Source organism: Scyliorhinus torazame, chromosome 4 (genome assembly GCF_047496885.1).
Source record: "Scyliorhinus torazame isolate Kashiwa2021f chromosome 4, sScyTor2.1, whole genome shotgun sequence".
NCBI lineage: Eukaryota > Metazoa > Chordata > Chondrichthyes > Carcharhiniformes > Scyliorhinidae > Scyliorhinus > Scyliorhinus torazame.
In genome coordinates this window covers 165,904,523-165,923,831 of record NC_092710.1, presented here as the reverse complement: position 1 = coordinate 165,923,831, position 19,309 = coordinate 165,904,523, and the positions used below count along the sequence as shown (strand labels likewise).

At 50.2% G+C, this 19,309-nt stretch overlaps 1 protein-coding gene across 1 annotated transcript in view; it reads left to right on the top strand.

Moving 5' to 3' along the window:
* Positions 1-3,134: 3,134 nt before the first annotated feature.
* The window catches only part of fkbp1b (FKBP prolyl isomerase 1B), a 60,956-nt gene continuing 44,781 nt past the window's right edge, over positions 3,135-19,309 (top strand). Inside the window, exons 1-2 of the mRNA XM_072498855.1 lie at positions 3,135-3,312; positions 3,905-3,952. Coding sequence (XP_072354956.1) covers positions 3,276-3,312; positions 3,905-3,952 — 85 coding nt within the window. The 5' untranslated portion in view covers positions 3,135-3,275. The remainder of the gene's footprint in view (positions 3,313-3,904; positions 3,953-19,309) is intronic.

Sequence of the window (19,309 nt, the reverse complement as noted above, 5' to 3'; positions counted from 1 at the left end):
CAAACCCCTCTGGGTCACACGGGGTGTTGACTGCCCTGGACAGAGCGCCGGCTATGATCAGGTCCTTGCCCGTGGTGTATAGGAGCTGGAAATCGTACCGCCGGAGTTTAAGCAGAATGCGCTGGAGGCGAGGGGTCATATCATTCAGGTCTTTTTGTATAATGTTGACCAGCGGGCGATGGTCGGTCTCGATAGTGAATTGGGGGAGGCTGTCACGTAATCATGAAATTTGTCGACCCCAGTCAACAGGCCCAGCCAGGCACTCCTTTTTGATCTGTGCGTAGCGCTGTTCCGTGGGGGTCATGGCACGGATATGCAACGGGGGCCCATGATGAGGCCTCATCGCGTTGCAGGAGCACCGCCCCAATGCCGGATTGGCTGGCATCCATTGAAATTTTTGTTTCCTTCGTGGGATCATAAAATGCCATTACCGGGGCCTTGGTAAGTTTGGTCTTAAGCTCCTCCCATTCGCGCTCGTGGGTGGGAAGCCATTGGAAGTCTGTCGTCTTCCTGACCAGGTCCCGGAGAGCTGTGGTATGGGAGGCGAGGTTGGGGATGAACTTCCCCAGGAAGTTGACCATGCCCAAATATTGGAGGACCGCCTTCTTATCCGTTGGCTTCTGCATGGCCATGATGGCTGCCACCTTGTCCGCATCCAGCCGCACACCCAACCGGGAGATGTGGTCCCCTAGGAACTTAAGTTCCGTCTGGCCGATGGAACATTTGGCTCTGTTGAGGCGAAGGCCTTGGTCCCGTATTCGTTTGAAAATGCGCTGGAGGCGACTGATGTGCTCCTGCGGGGTGGTGGACCAAATGATGATGTCGTCAACATAGACGCGCACACCCTCAATGCCCTCCATCATTTGCTCCATGATCCGGTGGAATACTTCTGATGCCGATATAATCCCAAACGGCATCCTGTTGTAGCAGTATCTGCCAAACGGGGTATTAAAGGTACACAGCTTTCTGCTGGGCCTGTCTAGTTGAATTTGCCAGAATCCTTTCGAGGCGTCAAGTTTGGTGAAGATGTTGGCCCGAGCCATCTCGCACGTGATCTCCTCGCGTTTGGGGATAGGGTAATGCTCCCTCATTATGTTGCGATTCAGATTCTTTGGGTCAATGCAGATCCGGAGTTCGCCGGAAGGCTTCTTTACACACACCATAGAACTGACCCAGTCGGTTGGTTCCTTCACTCTGGAGAGCACTCCTTGGTCCTGGAGGTCCTGCAGCTGCTGCTTGAGGCGGTCCTTGAGGGGTGCTGGGACTCTGCAAGGTGCATGAACCACAGTCTTGTTTGAGCAGGATTTTGTAAGTGTATGGAAGCGTGCCCATGCCTTCGAAAACGTCACGGTGCTGGTCGATGATGGCATTGAATTGCGCCCTGAAGTCCTCATCCCGGAAGGCAGATGTGTCCTCTGGAGAGAGAGAGAGTGTACTTGTTGAACGAGGTTTAGGAGTTTGCACGCCTGTGCGCCTAGCACAGAGTCCTTCGAGGAGCCCACGATCTCGAAGGGAAGGATGGCTTTTCGCAAGTTGTGCGTCACTTCGAGTTGGCATGAACCGGTAGCAGGAATGACTTTGCCATTGTAGTCCACTAGTTGGCAGGTCGACAGAAGAATGGTTGGTTTAACCCCAAGGGTCTGAAAGGCTGACCACGCTAGGAGATTAGTGGAAGCACCAGTGTCCAGGCGGAATCGTATCTGGGATCGGTTGACCATCAGGGTGGCACACCACTCGTCGTCTGGGTCAATGCTGTGCACCGACAGCGGCTGGTGGCTTTGATTCGGGGACAGCCTGTTCTTTGTTATAACAGCGACTCGAAAAGGCTCCCTCGGGTCCTCGGTGTCACTGGTCTGCGGGAAGTCGGATGCGGACTCGGTTTGGGGGTAGGTAACTGCTTGTTGCAGGGTTCTTCGGAGGTTTATTTCATTTCCTGGTTCAATTTGAGGCATTGTGCTGTCATTCCAGATCCCTTTAGAAAAATGGCCACCAACCAAAATTGTTCTCTGTACCGGGATTTCGGCTTCGAAGTGAGTACTGGCGCTTCTCTTACCTTTTTTTTCTGGTTGGAGTCTGTTTTCCTCACAGTATTTGCCGAATTTGTCCAGGACTGCCTGGAAGTCGCTCCTGTTTTGCCCCTTGGAAAACTTGAATTTTTAAAAGATTTCTTCTGCTCTGGCAACGGCGATGGTGAGGAGAAGCTCTGTTTTTTCAGGATCGGCCAGATCTTCTAGTTCGGCTGCCAGCAGGAAGATTTCAAACTTTTGCCGGAATGCCCGCCAGTTTTCGCGGAGATCGCCGTGGCACTGGAGCTGCTGCGGAATCCGGATCTTGAACATCTTGCCTGGGTGTCGTTGCTGGTTGTCACTGTACGCTGAGGTGCCGGCAATGCGGAGTGGCGGCGGGTTGACGTTCTCCATACTTCAGGATGCCAGAATGCTGATTAGTTGCAGGTAGGTCTCAGAAGTGCTAGTATGGTATCATGATGTGTTGGGTGTTCTGGGTCACAAACAGGTCACCAACACTGGAAGTGGTGCAACTCTATTTTATTATAAGGTTAACTATATTAACATACTTGAACTGTGGGTAAATGCAATACCAGCTTTAATTGTTGACTCTTGCCTAGTCCTAACCAGATGATGCACTCAGCACATGTTGACTGTCTGTGTTGCAGGCTGTGAGCTCTGTGCTCCAAGCTGGCTGCTACTAGAATGAGTGGGAACTCTCCTGTCCCGTGTCTTTATAGTGCGTGTGCTCTCACTGGTGATTGGCTGCGGTGTTGTGTATGCTGATTGGTCCCACTGCATGTCCATCAGTGTGTGTGTGTGTCTGCACCATGATATACTGGTGTATATTATGACAGCATAAATTTATAATAATTTATAAATCTCTGCTCTCTCTCGCTCTCCGCACGCACTCAGTGAAGTGCCGCTAGGCTGCTACTGCAGAGCCAACCGAACCCTCAGCTTCAGGCAACAGAGGTATCGCAACTTGCGAGATGGAGGGGAGGAGATAGACTCCTTTTCCCTCGCTATTGATTGGCGTTCAGCAAACCCCAACATTCCAATTACGTCTGGGGAAGGGCGGCGCTCCGAATGATTGACGGGCGTTTTGGACGTCACGCGCTCATTGACAGGCTGGGGTCGGCTCTTGCGTGGGTTGCAGCGACGCTGGGTGTGCGGGTAGAGGAGACGCTGCTGCAGACTGCACTGGGGATCGTGGCAATTTCCTTGGCGAAATATAATATATATAGTTGAAATTATAATTGTTTAAGAATGGGTGTTGAAATCGAGACAATATCTCCAGGAGACGGTAATTCTACAATCCCAAAGCACATTTATTGTGCTTTGACTAGGTTTTGCATTGTAGCAAGCAGCCTTGTCTTAGTAGTCTAGACAAATTTGGTAGCAATGCAGTGTGTGTGGATTTTTAAATGGCATTTGCTGACAGCTGCGTAAAGGCTAGTACTGTACTATAATGGAGAGATAACGACCGTACGATTTCACTCCGTCTGGATTTTTATTAGTCGTATTGTTGCTTCTATAAGTATCCGTGCTGAAGGGAAATGATTAGGCGTGTTCATATTTTCCTGATTCTACAAAGCCTGTGCCTGAAAAAGGCATTTGAACTTTAGTTCCGGCAGCAGAAATCAAAACCTCAAAGGCTTAAAGCCTGAAGCTAAGCGCTCATTGTGAATTACTCAAAATGTAACATCGAAGATCTAATGTAAAAGGCATTCCAACATTTGGGCAACTAATTTGACACCATTTTCTCGAAAGTTAGCGTGGTTTTGTGCAGTCCTCCTAAAACCATTATAACATCTAGTTGGCCAATCTATTACAAAGAATGGTGGCATGCATACTCGTAAACATCAAATGCATTAATTTAATGTCTTTCTTTTCAGGCAGGACATTTCCAAAGAAGGGGCAGACATGTGTTGTTCACTATATAGGTAATGTATACAATGAATCATTTTCAGTTTGATATGAAAAGAATGTCACCATTGGGAGGTAATGGGCATTGCGGCTTTCTGAAGGTAGTGTCTGAAGTGGTGGTCTTGGAGTCTATTTCAGTGCACAGTTCTTGATTTTGGTCATCATGGCAAAATACTAAGAGGTGGCCAGGTGCTTTCTCTCCGGGAGGATTGGAGGATGAGTTTCTCTCAGCTGCTCTTGTGTACCTCTTGGCTGCTGATTTTAGACTGGCTGGCATGGTCCCAGGAGCAGTACCCTCATCCAGCCGGAGATAGTGCATGGCATGAGGCGATGCAACAAAGGAGAAAAATGCCTCCAGGGAGAGGGAATCTTGTTAAATATGTACAGGCAACACGACTGAGCAAACTATTAATGCTACAGGTATTGCATTTTGTTATGTGAAAGAGTATTGTCTGGAATTCAAATTCTAAAAAAATATTCATTTATGTGTGTCTCAATGCAATTGTGGTGGTAAGCAGAGCTCAACGTCTCGAGGAAAAATAGGTTGCAGATTGGTGTGACCTCTTTAAAAATATATATATATAATCTTGAGTACTGATTGCTAGAGTGCTGTTTCTTTTCTGTTGCACATAACGTGCAACTTTTTAATAGACAAAATATCTATCTAAATGAAATAATTGATAGAACAAATAATCGAAGAGCACAGATTGCTACAGTGCTGTTTCCTTTGTGTCACAACGTATAACTTTATAACAGCTAAAATCTCTAATTGGAATAGTTAATAGAACAATACATATACAACATGTAAAATTGAAATAAATATTTCCCATTGACCCTGCATGCAGTAATTCAGCTCTGAAGCATTTATAGCAACATTGCACATGGTATCAACAGGGGTTTGTAGAGCAACAATTATATAATTTTTTTGATGTACCTGTAGGATGTGTTGGACTTTTGATGTAAATCAAATCTCTTCTATGATGGCAAAGTATGTTGACCAATGAGATCTTTCTAGCATGTTTTTAGCATTCCACTTTTCAGATGTAAGTTACTAATAATCATGGACGTGTCTTTACATAGAATATACAGTGCAGAAGGAGGCCATTCGGCCCATCGAGTCTGCACCGACGCACCTAAGCCCTCACTTCCACCCTATCCCTGTAACCCAATAACCCCTCCTAACCTTTTGGTCACTAAGGGCAATTTATCATGGCCAATCCACCTAACCTGCGCGTCTTTGGACTGTGGGAGGAAATCTGAGCACCCAGAGGAAACCCAAGCAGACATGGGGAGAAAGTGCAGACTCTGCACAGTTACCCAGCGGGGAATCGAACCTGGGACCCTGGCACTGTGAAGCCACAGTGCTAGCCACTTGTACTACCGTGCTGTCTTCATTCATTTTAGAAAGGTAGTCTCACCGGGTAAGCTACTGCTTTCTGATCAGCTGTAAAATTAATGATTGCAGTCTTGCCTGGCTCGCTTCTTTCTCTACTCTGTTTTGCCATCTGATCTTAAGTCTTAGAAGACTTCTGTCAGTCTTAGAAGACTTCTGTCAAAAGCCTCGTCCCTTCATCAAGTTCCTTTCTCTAGAATTGAAAAATGGATATGAAGCAAAAGGACAAACAAGTCTGCACCTTCGGTAGAGTGTCAGAAGAATTTCCCAGCATATCATTTGTACATTAATCTCCAATCAGGTTAGCTCCAAGATGACATAAAAATGTATAAAATAGGAACAGGAGTAGGCTATTTGGCCCTTTGAGCCTGTCCACTATTTATTATGATCATCTAACTCAGTAACCTGTTCCAGCTCTTTCCCCCCCCCCCCCCCCCCCCAAATATCCTTTGATCCTTTTAGCCCCAAGAGCTATATCTAACTCCTTCTTGAAAACATACAATGCTTTGGCCTTAGCTACTTTCTGTGGTAGCCAATACCACAGGCTCACTGCTCTCTAGGTAAAGGAATTTCTCCTAATCTCAGTCCTAATTGGTGTACCCCGTATCCTCAGACTGTGACCTCTGGTTCGGGAAACCTTACCCCTGGGAATATCCTGTCCTGTTAGAATTTTAAGGTTTCTATGACATTCCCCCCCCCCCCCCCATTCTTCTAAACTCCAGCAAATATAATCCTAATTGACTCAATCTCTCATCACAATTCAGTCCCACCATCCCAGGAATCAGTCTGGTAAACCTTCTTTGGACTCCCTCTATAGTAAAAACATCCCCTCTTAGATAAGGAGCCCAAAACTGCATACAATATTCCAGGTGTGGACATAGAATCATAGGATTTACAGTGCGGAAAGAGGCTATTCAGCCTTTCAAGTCTGCACCTCTATATTATGAACTTCTGAACGGCAGCACCCAGAGGAAACCCACGCAGACACTGGGAGGATGTGCAAACTCCACACAGACAGTCACCAGAAGGCTGGAATTGAACCCGTGTCTCTGGCGCTGTGAGGCGCTAACCACTATGCCACCGCACCAAGGCCCTCTGTGACTGAAGCAAGACTTTTTTTGTTCCTGGATTCAAATCCTCTCACTATGAAGGTCAACATACCAATTGCCTTCTTTACCACCTGCTGCACTTGCGTGCTTATTTTCGGCGACTGGTGCATGAGGACACCAAGTCTTGTTGCACATTCGCCTCTCTCAATCTATAGACATTCAGATAATAATCTGCCTCCGTTTTTGCTACCAAAACGGATAACCTCACATTTATCCATATTATACTGCATCTGCCATGCATTTTCCCAATAACTCAACTTGTCCAAATCACACACAGATCTCTGCATCTTCCCACACAACTCACCCACCCACCCAGCTTTGTGTCATCTGCAAATTAGGAGATATTGCATTTAGTTCCCTCATCTAAAACATCAAATACATTATGAATAGCTGGAGTCCTAGCACTGATCTCTGCGGTACCCCACTAGTCACTGCCTGCTGTTTGGAAAAGACCCGTTTAACCTACTCTTTGTTTCCTGTCTGCCACCCAATTTTCTATTAATCTCAATACATTATCGAAATTCCAACGTACTTTAATTTTACGTGCTAATTTTTTATGTGGGACCTTGTCGAAAGCCTTCTGAAAGTCCAAAGAAACCACATCCACTGGCTCCCTCCCTCTTATCAGTTCTCATAGTTACATACTCGAAGAATTCCAGTAGATTTGTCAATCATGATTTCCCTTTCGTAAATCTATGTTGATGCTGTCAGATCCTGCCATTTTTTTCCAAGTGCTCTGTTATATCTTTCATAATGGACGCGAGCATTTTCTCCATTACCAAAGTCAGGCTGGCTGGTTTATAATTCCCTGTTTTCACGCTAGCCCCTTTTAAATAGTGAGGTTACATTAGCTACCATGCAATACATAGAAACATGTTCCAGAGTCGATAGAATCTTGGAAGATGACCACCAATGCATCCACTATTTCTGTGGTCATTTCCTTAAGTGCTCTGGGATGTAGATTATCAGAACCTGCAGATTTTTGCCTTCGATTCCATCAATTTCCCCAACACCATTTCCGTACTAATACTAATTTCCTTCAGTTCCTCCCTCTCACTAAACCCTGTGTTGGCCCTATTTGATTCTGGCGCTTGCTTTCTTTGCCTATCACTTTTTTAATCCCCATTCTGTCTTTTGTTCTTATCCTTGTTTCTCCCCCCCTGCCCCACCCTGCTCTGATTCCTTGCATAAAGTTCCCTCCCCCTGCCATTTTAGTTTAAACCCTCCTCAATCACCCGAGCAAATACTCCCCCTGGGACATCAATCCTCGTCCAGCCCACGTGCATCCTGTCCAGTTTGTACAGGTCCCACCTCCCCCAGAACTGATCCCAATACCCCAGGAATCTGAAACCCTCCCTGTCGCACCATCTCTTCAGCTGATATATCCTTCTATTTCTACACTGACTAGGAAGAGGCACTTGTTGTAATTCTGAGATCACTACCATTTGAGGTCCTACTTTTCAACTTCCTAACTCCTATATCCTGCTTTCAGGACCTCATCCCTTCTTTTACCGATGTCTTTTGAACCAATGTGTACCGTGACCACTGGCTGTTCACCCGTCCCCTCCAGAATGTCCTGCAGTCACTCTTGAGGAATCCGTGACTCTAGCACCAGGGAGGCAACATACCATCCTGGAGTTTTATTTACGGCCACAGAAACGCCTGTCTACTCCCCTTACAACTGAATCCCCTACAACTGTTGCATTCCCGCACTTACTCCTCTGCCATGCAGCAGAGCCAACTGTGATGCATTAAATTTAATCGAGAGGCCATTCTCCCCAACAGTATTGAAAGCGTTACATCTGTTTTTCAGGGGAATGGCCATAGGCGATTCATGAACTGCATGCCTGGTTCTCTTGCTTTGTCTGGCGGTCACACATTCTTTGCCTAAGATGTGACCACCTCTGACCATGCTATCCTTGATACCCCTCACCTGGTGGATGCTCCATTGTGTCCCCAGCCGCCACTCCAGTTCGGAAACCCGGACTTCCAAGCTGCGATTGGAGCACATGCTGACCAGGCAATGGAAAAGTTCCCTGATTCCCAAATAGAGCAGGAGGAGCACACCATGGCTTTGAGCTCTCCTGCCATGACTTACCCCTTTAAATTAATCTTTTTGAAGATATTTAATCAAATAATATCAATTTCTCTCGGACTTTTCTCCCCTGGTCCATGTTACTTCAGAATATAGCTGTCACAAAATAAGTCCCTCCACATTAACAAGATCCGGGCTACCAGGGAGGCAAAGGCCAGTACCTCGGTCTCTTTCGCTTCCTGCACTCCCAGATCCTCCGACGTCCCAAATATCGCTACTGTTGGACTCGCCTTCACCCGAGTGTCCAAAATCCTGGACATCACCCTTGCAAAGCCCTGCCTGAATTCTTTAAGCGCCGGGCATGCCCAAAACATATGGGCATGGTTCGCCGGACTCCTTGCACATCTCGGGCACCTGTCCTTCACCCCAAAAAACTTACTCATTCTTGCCATCGTTATGTGCGCCCGATGCACCACCTTAAACTGAATTAAGCTGAGCCTGGCACATATGATGAGGAGGAGTTCACCCTACCCAGGGCATCTGCCCACAGGCTGTCATCCAGCTCCTCATCCAGCTCCTCCTCCCACTTGCCCTTCAACTCCTCCACTGAGGCTTCCTCCACCTCCTGCAGCTCCTGATATATGTCCGACACCTTCCCCTCCCCTACCCAGGTGCCAGACACCACCCTGTCCTGGATCCTACGCGGGGGCAGCAGCGGAAATGTCCCCACTTGTTTTCTAAGAGAGTCCCGAACCTGAAGGTACCTGAACGCATTCCCCGGGGGCAGGCCGAACTTCTCCTCCAGCGCCTGCATGCTAGGGAAAGTCCCGTCAATAAACAGGTCCCCCATCCTCCTAATACTTGCCCTATACCAGCCTTTGAACCCCCCATCCATCCTACCTGGCTATGCTCCAAGAATGCCCTTTTAACTCGCGGGGTTTTATTCGCCCACACAAGTCCCGTAACAATCCTATTCACCCACTTAAAAAAGGACTTGGGGACGAAAATGGGGAGGCACTGAAAGACAAAGAGGAACCTAGGGAGAACCGTCATCTTCACAGTCTGCACCTGCCCCGCCAGGGAAAGCGGGAGCATATCCCACCTTTTAAACTCTCCCTCCATCTGCTCCACTAGCCGGGTTAAGTTGAGCCTGTGCAGGGCATCCCAGTTCCTGGCCACTTGTATCCCCAAGTACTGAAAGCTCCTCTCTACTATCTTGAGCTGGAGCTCCCTCAGTCTCTCCTCCTGGCCCTAGCGTGGACCACGAACAGCTCACTCTTCCCCACGTTCAATTTACACCCCGCAAAGCTCCCAAAGTCCCTTAGGATCTGCATGACCTCCCCCATCCCCTCTAGCGGGTCCGAAATGTACAACAACAGGTCATCCGCGTAGAGGGAGACACGGTGTTCCTCCACCCCCCCCCCCCCCCCCCCCCCCCCCCACGCACCAGCCCCCTCCAATCCCTTGAAGTCCTGAGCGCAGTGGCCAACGGCTCAATTGCTAGGGCAAACAGCAGCGGGGTCAGGGGACACCCCTGCCTCGTCCCCCGGTGCAGCCTGAAATACTCCGACCTTAGCCGGTTCATGGACATGCTCGCTACAGGGGCCTGATACAGCAGCTCGACCCACCCTATGAATCCCTCCCCGAATCCAAACCTGTCTAACGCCTCTCACAAATACTCCCACTCCACCCTGTCAAAGGCCTTCTCCGCGTCCATTGCAGCCACCACTTCCGCATCCCCCCGCCCCCCCCTCCTCCGAGGGCATCATGATAATATTCAGGAGACTCCTCACATTCGTGTTCAGTTGCCTGACCTTCACAAAACCTGTCTGGTCCTCCCCAATCACTCCCGAGACACAGTCTTCCATTCTGGTGGCCAGAATTTTTGCCAACACTTAGGCGTCAACATTCAGGACCAGTCACTGAAGCGGGTCCTTCTTCTTCTTCAAGATAAGCGAAATCAATGCCTGTGACATTGTTGGAGGGAGGGTCCCTCTCTCCTTTGCCTCATTGAAGGTTCTTAGCAGGAGCGGGCTCAGTAGCTCCGAGAACTTCTTATAAAATTCTACAGGGAAGTCGTCCGGACCCGGGGCCTTGCCCGACTGCATGCTTGCCAGCCCCCTGACTACCTCCTCCAACTCAATTGGGGCCCCCAATCCCTCCACCCGCTCCACTTCCACCCTCGGGAACCTCAACCGGTCCATAAACTGCCTCATCCCTTCCCCCTCCCCAGGGGGTTCCGACTCGTATAACATCCCGTAGAACTCCCTGAAGACTTCATTGACCCTCTCTGGGCTCAGCACCATGTTGCCCTCCTTATCCCGCACTCCCCCAATCTCTCTGGCCGCCTCCCTCCTGCGCAGCTGGTGCGCCAGCATCCTACTCGCCCTCTCCCCATACTCGTAGACTGCCCCTTTCACTTTCCTTAGCTGCGCCTCCGCCTTCCCCGTGGTCAGCAAGTCAAACTCTGCCTGAAGTTTCCGGCGTTCGTTCAGCAGCCCCCCCTCTGGGGCCTCCGCGTATCCCCTGTCTACCCGGTGTATCTCTCCCACCAGCCTCTCCCTCTCCGCCCCCTCCTTCTCTCTGTGGGACCTGATGAGATTAACTCTCCCCTAATGACCACCTTCAAAGCCTCCCACACCACTGCCACCGTTACCTCCCCGTGTCATTCGTTCCCATACAGTTCTCAATGCTCCTCCCTATCCGCCCACACATCTCCTCATCCGGCAGCAGCCTTACATCCAGTCTCCAGAGAGGGCTCTGACCCTGCTCCGCCCTCAGCCGCAGGTCCACCCAGTGCGGGGCATGGTCTGAGACCGCAATGACCGATATTCAACCCCCTCCACCCTCAGGATCAGCGCCCTACTCAACAGAAAGAAGTCTATCCGCGAATAGACTTTATGGACGTGGGAGAAAAAGGAGAACTCCTTCGCCCGTGGCCGCGCAAACCTCCACGGGTCCACACCCCCAATCTGGCCCATGAACTCCCACAGGGCCCTGGCCGCCGCCGGCCTCTTTTCTCTCTTTTTCGGCCAGCCAATTACCCCTGCCTCCCGATTCCAGCTCTCCCCTCGGCAGCCCCCCAGCCTGACTCTCCATCCATTCCCCTCACCTGGCTTCTCTTCAGTCAGCACAGCAGCACCCCCAACCCCCACCCTGCCAAGCATCCACTTAGCTCTGATTTCCCCCCACTATACTTCCGTGAGTCAGCTCACACATGCTGACCCCGGCCACTCGCGCCCCTATATGCCGACCCTAAACATGTTGCCTCCTTCGGGTCACCCAACACCCCCCCCCCCCCCCCCCCCCCCCTCTCCCCCACAGGGAACAGGAGCAAGCGCCAACTGGGACCTTCCCGTGCGCCGGATAACCCGACCCGGGCGTTTCCCGCCCCCTAAAACCAAACCCCTGAAAAACAAAACAAACAACAAAACACCGACCAAACTGGAGCAGACAAGCAAATAATCTTATGCTTTACCCGCCATCTTACCCCCGGTCCACCCCAACCCGCACATTTCACCCCCATACAACTGTCCTTTAGTTCAGGTCCAGCTTCTCGTGCCTGATGAACGACCTCATCCAGCGTATCAAAGTAATGGTGCCTGATCTGGTATGTTACCCAGAGTCTCGCCGGATGAAGGAGCCCAAACTTCACCCCTTTGCTGTGGAGGACCGCCTTAAGCTGGTTGAACCCGGCACGCCTCCTCGCCAACTCAGCTCCCAAGACCTGGTAGATGCGGATCTCGCCGTTCTCCCATTTACTGCTCCGCTCTTTCTTCGCCCACCGCAGGACTCACTCCCGGTCTGTCAAATGATGAAACAGTATCACCATCGCCCTGGGTGGCTCGTTCACCCTCGGCTTTCTGGCGAGGACCCTGTGCGCCCCATCCAGCTCCAAGGGCCGCCGGAAGGTCCCCGCGCCCATCAGAGTCCCCAACATCGTGGTCACGTACGTGTTCGCGTCCGCCCTCTCCGCTCCTTCGGGAAGGCCCAGGATCCACAGATTATGGCTCCGAGACCTGTACTCAAGGTCATCTAGCCTCTCTTGCCATCTCTTATGAAGCGCCTCGTGCGCCTTCTCCTTCACCGCCAGGCCCAGGATCTCGTCCTCATTCTCCGCCACCTTCCTCCTCACCTCTTTGATCTCCTTCTCCTGCGCCTTCTGGTCCACCACAATTTGCTCCATGGAGGCCAACATCTCCGTTTTAAGCCCCATAAAGCAGCTTTTTAAGAATTCTTGTTGTTCTTTGGCCCACTGGGCCCACACATCCCGATCTTCTCCGGCTGCCATTTTATCTTCCCGGACCTTCTCTACCTTCTTCCCCATGTTTGCACGTCTTCTGGTCTCACTCCTCGTTCTCTCCATGCAGCCCCTGGGGGAACCTCTCCCGCACCCGTTCCCACACCGGTCTCAGCCTCCAAATGCCGCTGCCGTCCCGTTCAGTGGCCCGAAATACCGACCTCGGCGGGAGCTGCTGTGAACGCACGACCTAGCAGCCGGAAGTCAACGGGAACATTTCTAAGCGTCATTTTGGGCGTGAGTGGCAGGGTGTTTCTCGACGGCCATGTTAGTGAGCTCCCAATCCATATTTAAAGGCACTTAGTGCCGGGAATAAACCCCCACGAGCCTCTCGACGTTACTGACTGGCTTGCCGTCTGATCGCTAGACTCGAGCCTCAGTGCCTCGCCGCTAACAGGGGAGAGCTGCTTCTAAGCTCTCCCTCACCACTCACTCCAGTCAACACACAAGTATGGCAGTATGCAGAACTGCTCTTCGCTTTGGTGATGACAACCCCTCAATCCTGTGGATGCGAGCTGGGATATTCTGTTCCCCCAAGGGGGTTGGGGGGCCAGCAGCAGGGTCAACACTAACACCTGGGAGGCAGTGGCAGACAGTGCGGGACAGCATGATGAGGAGGACCTCCGTACAATGTAGGAAGAAGACCAACGACCTCCACCGAGCTGCAAGGGTAAGTTACCACCTCTCTCCTTGTATAAGTTCCGCCACTCCTCAAATTCCCAAACCCCCCACTACAAATCACTAGCTGACACCTCGCACCCTCCCCACATCTGACCTTCGTGCTTGCTGCTCAGCACATCCTGGTACCCACCAGCACAACCCCTTCATGTCTAGTTGCGGTGTCCACACATGCTATAGACCCCCCGATCCGTCAAGCATGCAGCTCACAAAGCCGTCCCTTTGTCCCTGCAAGAGAAGATAGTCCATAATAAGCAGAAAATGGCCAAGATGGGGGGGGGGGGGTGGAATACCAGAGATTTGTGTCCTCACCCCTATGTGGAACGGGCCCTGGAGATCGTCGGGTTGACCAAGGAGAGAACAGTCACCGACAACCAAGTTATCCTGTGCCGAGAGGTGAGCATCCATTGCACCTTCACCCAGATGACCGGTCTCAAGTGACTTCATGTCAGTCAAAATGATCCTTCCCTCTCACTGACCACATGACCATTCTCTCGCAGGATCTGCATCTGATGAGGCCGGGCGTCATTAGTGGATAGGCTTCTGGGACACAATCTGATGAGCATCACACAGTTGCTGATGCACATCAAGTGGAGGCAGGAATGCCCAAGGGAGTCAGCAGTCGGACGTCGCTGGATCCCAGGACTGGGCTGAGTCAGATGCAGAGCCTATGGACAAGCTTATCCCAGAGCTGATGCAGATGCTCGGACATGCCCGTGATATTCAGGAGGGGTTGTTAATGACATCCCAGCAAGTGCATATCCGATTAGAGGAGCCCCAAAGGCTACCGGGCGCATGATGCCAACAATACGTGGTATTGAGACCAATACTGCGAAGGTGGCGATCGCAGTGGAAAGCACAACGTCTGCAACTTGAGTGGTGATGTCCAAGGCATGGATGGCCCGGTCTGTGACAACAATGGCTGAGGGCCTCAACATCACGTTCCAGTCACTGAGGGATGTGTCCCAGAAACAGGTGGACATTGTTGGGGCTCTGCAGAGCGTTGCCCTGTCCTGCCTTGTATATTCACCGGCTGACAATGCTGTCCCAAGACTCATTATCCTGGGTGATGTTACACAGACTCCGGGAGGGAGGAATAGTGGGGTGCTTCTCCTGCGGCTCCTCCCTGGACCCGTCCACCAACCCATCCTGGTCCGGCTTCTCCTCCACCTTCTCAGACGAGGTTGCATGTGTCCTCTCCTCCTCCTGCTCCAGCATGTTAACATAGAACATACAGTGCAGAAGGAGACCATTCGGCCCATCGAGTCTGCACCGACCCACTTAAGCTCTTTTTGGACTCTAAGGGTAATTTAGTGTGGCCAATCCACCTAACCTGCACGTCTTTGGACTGTGGAAGGAAACCCATGCACACGTGCAGACAGTGACCCAGCAGGGAATCAAACCTGGGACCCTGGTGCTGTGAAGCCACAGTGCTGCCCATGCTGCTGAGCCATGTTGTGGGAAACCCTCTTTGAGTGGTGTACTGCAGTGCACCATAAGAGCGGCCCAGGCATCAGAACTGTATTTTGAGCAGTCCGATGCACCGTTCAACGACAGCACGGATGGCAGCATGAGACTCTTTATATCGAGTCTCCGCCTATGTCTCTGGCCTCCGCAGTGGAGCCATCAACCAGGACGTCAGCGGGTACCCCTTATCCCCCAAGAGCTAACCCATCATCCTGGGGTGGTCCTCGAAGATGCTGGGGATCTCAGTGTCCCAGGATGTAGCTGTCATGCACGCTCCCTGAGAAGCGTGCATACACGAGCATGATCCAGAGGTGACGGCCGGGCATGATTTGAACATCCAGAGAGTGCAATCCCTTTCTGTTAATGAAAGGCACTCCTTGATGCCATTAATTATCCCCTGGACCTGGGGCAACCCCCTGGGGCAACCCAGTGATGGCAGAGAATATTGTTGCCCGGGCATCTTGCTAATAAAGTCTGCTGCCCGGGCATACAGGTGATCCATCACCTCACGGATGCACTTTTGGGGTGTAGCTTGTGAAATGTTTGAGCCCTGGAATGAACCAGTTGCATAAATGTGCAGGGTGGCGGTAAGCTTCTTGGCCACCGGGAGCGGGTGTCCTCTTAAATGGGGTGCCAAGTCGGTGAGACATGGCACAAGTGCCGCACTGTCTCTTTGTTGAGACGGAGTTTCCCGTGGCACATGCTGTCCATCATCTCTTCGAAAGCCGAGCAGACCTGTACACCTGGGTTTCTCCTCCCCCTGATGGACGACCGGGTCTTCAGGATGGGATGGCGCCTCCAGCCTGCATCGTTGCTGCTGCTGCCTTCTCTGGCATCTGGCCATCTGGGCTGCCATCAGCGAGGGAAACCGATAATAACCATGTATTTTGGTATCCTAAGGAATTGGAGAAGGAAATAGACAGACAATCAGTTAGGGCTTCCACCCCAGGACCCTCAAACCCACCAAGCTGCCCCCACTCCTTCTGTCAGTTCGATACAGTGAGCCAGCTGTGCTGGAGAACCCGTGCTCTGCACACTCGCCCAAACCATAACAGGAGCCCCGAGACCCCAGACCCCTGCTGGGAACATGAGGGAGACCGTGCTAAGGTGCTCTCCCCTGATATACACACACCCCCTGGTCGTGAGCATATCCTCACTGCTGAAGCCCAACTCAGAGTGCTTGATTGTTGGCTGCTGCCTCTATGGTGCTGACACTTGAGATCAGGCAAAGTGTTCAGGGTTCAAAGTTTGATAGAAATGCGATGTCCATGGGCCTCTGTTGTACAATTCTTCTCATATTGCCTAATTTCATCAAAACCAAAGCTCTGTATTCACGTGTTTCACTGGCGTTCAAGATGCAGTAAATAGCCTCCATTTTTTTTAAAAAATCCGTTCATTAGATTCATTGGATCCGTTCATTGAATAAAGGCTGTGCCAGCATTTATTGCCCATCCCTAATTGCCCTTGAGGGGCCATTTAAGAGTCAACCACATTGCTGTGGATCTGGAGTCACATGCAGGCCAGACCAGGTAAGGATGGCAGCTTTCCTTCTCTAAAGAACATTAGTGAACCAGATGGGTTTTTACAACAATCGACAATAGTTTTATGGTCATCATTGGACTTTTAATTCCAGATTTTTATTGAATTCAAATTTCACCATCTGCAGTGGCAGGATTCTAACCCGGGTCCCCAAAGCATTACCCTGGGTTTCTGTTTTTTTTGGTCCAGTGACAATGGCACTACCACTTGTCCAGTGACAATACCACTACACCACCGCCTCCCCACATGTGCTAATCGACATACTGCACTTACCACACTATCAATAAAATCACCAGCAATCCACAAAAGCATTTATTTAACACCTTCATCAAGTTGCTCATTCAAATCAATCTGCCTCTCTTTCTCTCCTTGCAGTTCCCAGCAGTGGACAATCACACTGTCCCAGAGCACGCCAGAAGAGCGAAAGTGTTACCCTTTCCCTTCACTAGCCCAGGCAGCAGGTCAACTTACCATCCTCCCGTTTTGTAAAGCCTCAGGCAAGTGACCACTTGGAAGCCATGACTGTAGAAAGGTTTTGATTTATTCCCCTTACTATTTACACCTACTCCCCAAAGGGTCTCCCACACCCATCCCATGCGTAGGCTGGGTATTTATGTCCCAGCAGTCCTAGGAAAAAGGGGTTAGCCCCACCCCCACATCTGGGTCTATCATTCAGGCCACAGGGACTCTGAGGGTGCAGATCTATGGGTTTCCTGTAGGATTATACACGTTCGTTACTCCAGGTCACAAAAACAAAGAACTGGCAGCAAACAAGCACAGTCTCGCGGCAGCTGCAAGCAGCAATGAGCAGCAAATACCACTCATTTGGATCAATCTGCCCCTCTCTTTCCCCTTCTTGTAGCTAAGCTCCCAGCAGTAGACTCCTCAGCGGTGGAAAGGTGCACTGACCCAGAGTATGCCAGAAGAGAGAAAGAGCTCCCCTTCCCCTTCTCCAGCCCAGGCAGCAGGTCATCTTCCCATCCTCCCTTTCCTTACTCCAGGCTATAGAAAAAAAAGGAAACCACAGCAACCGCCAGGCATTTGCAGCTGCAAGCAGCAAACATAACCTACAGCACCACATGAGAATATTTTGTTTATTAAATGGTCAACAGTAACAAAGATTTGAAAAGCAACTATGTAACATTCCACATATCACACTAACCATTAAACAACAAGGAAATGTCAACGTTCCATATTAAAACCAGTACAAAGTTGCATCAGCTCATTTTCACACAAAAAAAAAATCAAACACAAGGTATCACCCCTCGTAGGTTCCTCAACAGAAACAGGATAAGCCTGAGCATACGTTATCATGTCTGGAACTTTGTCATAGAAATGATCTGTCCATCAATGTATGACTTGTATCAATGCCATTCCCCATCCAGGAGTCACAACTGTGCAGGCCCTCCCACACTGCCCAGTCCCACCGGAACCAAATCCTGACATCCACATGTTCCACTGGCGCTCAGGTTGCAGTTGAACATCCTTGACTTCCAGCGTGTTTAACCCGCGGTGACGTGCCAGTTACATACAGCACTCATCAAACCAGCAACAAAAGCAACAGCAACCTGCGAAAGCATTTCTTCAATGGCGTCATCAGGTGGCTCATTTGGAACAATGTCACGCATCAGGTCCTGCAGCGTCTTCTTGCTTCACATCGGATTGCCTTCTGGTTCTCTTGTATCCCCTGGAGCCCTGTATTCCAGGACCCAGGTATCTTAGAAAAAAATTGTCCTTCTTTCCGGCTACAGAAAAAGAAAGAAACATCAACAGCAGCCTCCAGGCATCTGTAACCACAAGCTGCAGACATGGCCTACAGCTCTCTCAACTAACAATACTAATTCCTTATTACGGCTGGACACAGTCACAGTTAAAGTGACCATCAGCATATAACTGAGAACACTGCTCTGTCCTGGAAGTTTTTGGTAGGACAGTCAAGCAGCAGCTGCAGCTAGTTGCCCCTGTTATGGGGTTATGGGTATCAACAAATGTAAAGGTGGCCTGAAGGCCTCATAGACGAATAGTCCCTCAAACCCCCCCACTCTGGACGCTTCAGCTCCCTGACTAAGCCCAACCCTCCTGAAGGGTCCCGTCTCCTCCCAAGCATGGGTAGCAGCTCCAGTGTCCTTGAGCTGCATGCTTGACAATGAAAATGGCTACTCACCTCCGTTCCCCCAACAGCCATTGCGCCAGCTTCACGTTTTTAAAAAGGTGTACTAAACAATGGCCACATGAATTCTCGCTAGGGACCCAGATAATTCGGGGAGGCCATCACATTCAACTTCAATCTCGCTAATGAGATTGAAATTAATGCAAATTGGGGGTATGATATGCTCACCATATTTGGGTGAGATCTGTAACACTTCATCAGGAACGGGGTGGTTAGATGGCAAACTGATTCGTGCCTGACATGAAGCTCGATCATGGTCTTTCCCACTATTTAACCAGATCCGTACAGGGCAAAACACAGTGGTTAAATTGTGCCCAGGATCTTTATTTCTACACAATCAGGCAGACAAGTACCTAGGTTTAACACAATCGTCCAAAAGATACCATCTCTGGTATCCAAGGTGGATAATGGGGAATCTGTGGATGTGGTATATCTAGACTTCCAGAAGGCTTTTGACAAGGTGCTGCATAAAACACTGATCCAGAACATGAGATCGCAGAGGGTTAGGGGTAGAATACTAGATTAGATTGAGGATTGGCTGACTGATAGAAAGCAGAGGGTAGGATTAAATGGGTCCTTTTCTGGCTGGCGAACTGTAACTAATGGGGTGCCGCAAGGTTCAGTCCTTGGGCTTCAACTGTTTACAATCTATATAAATGATCTGCAAGCAGGGACAGAGTATA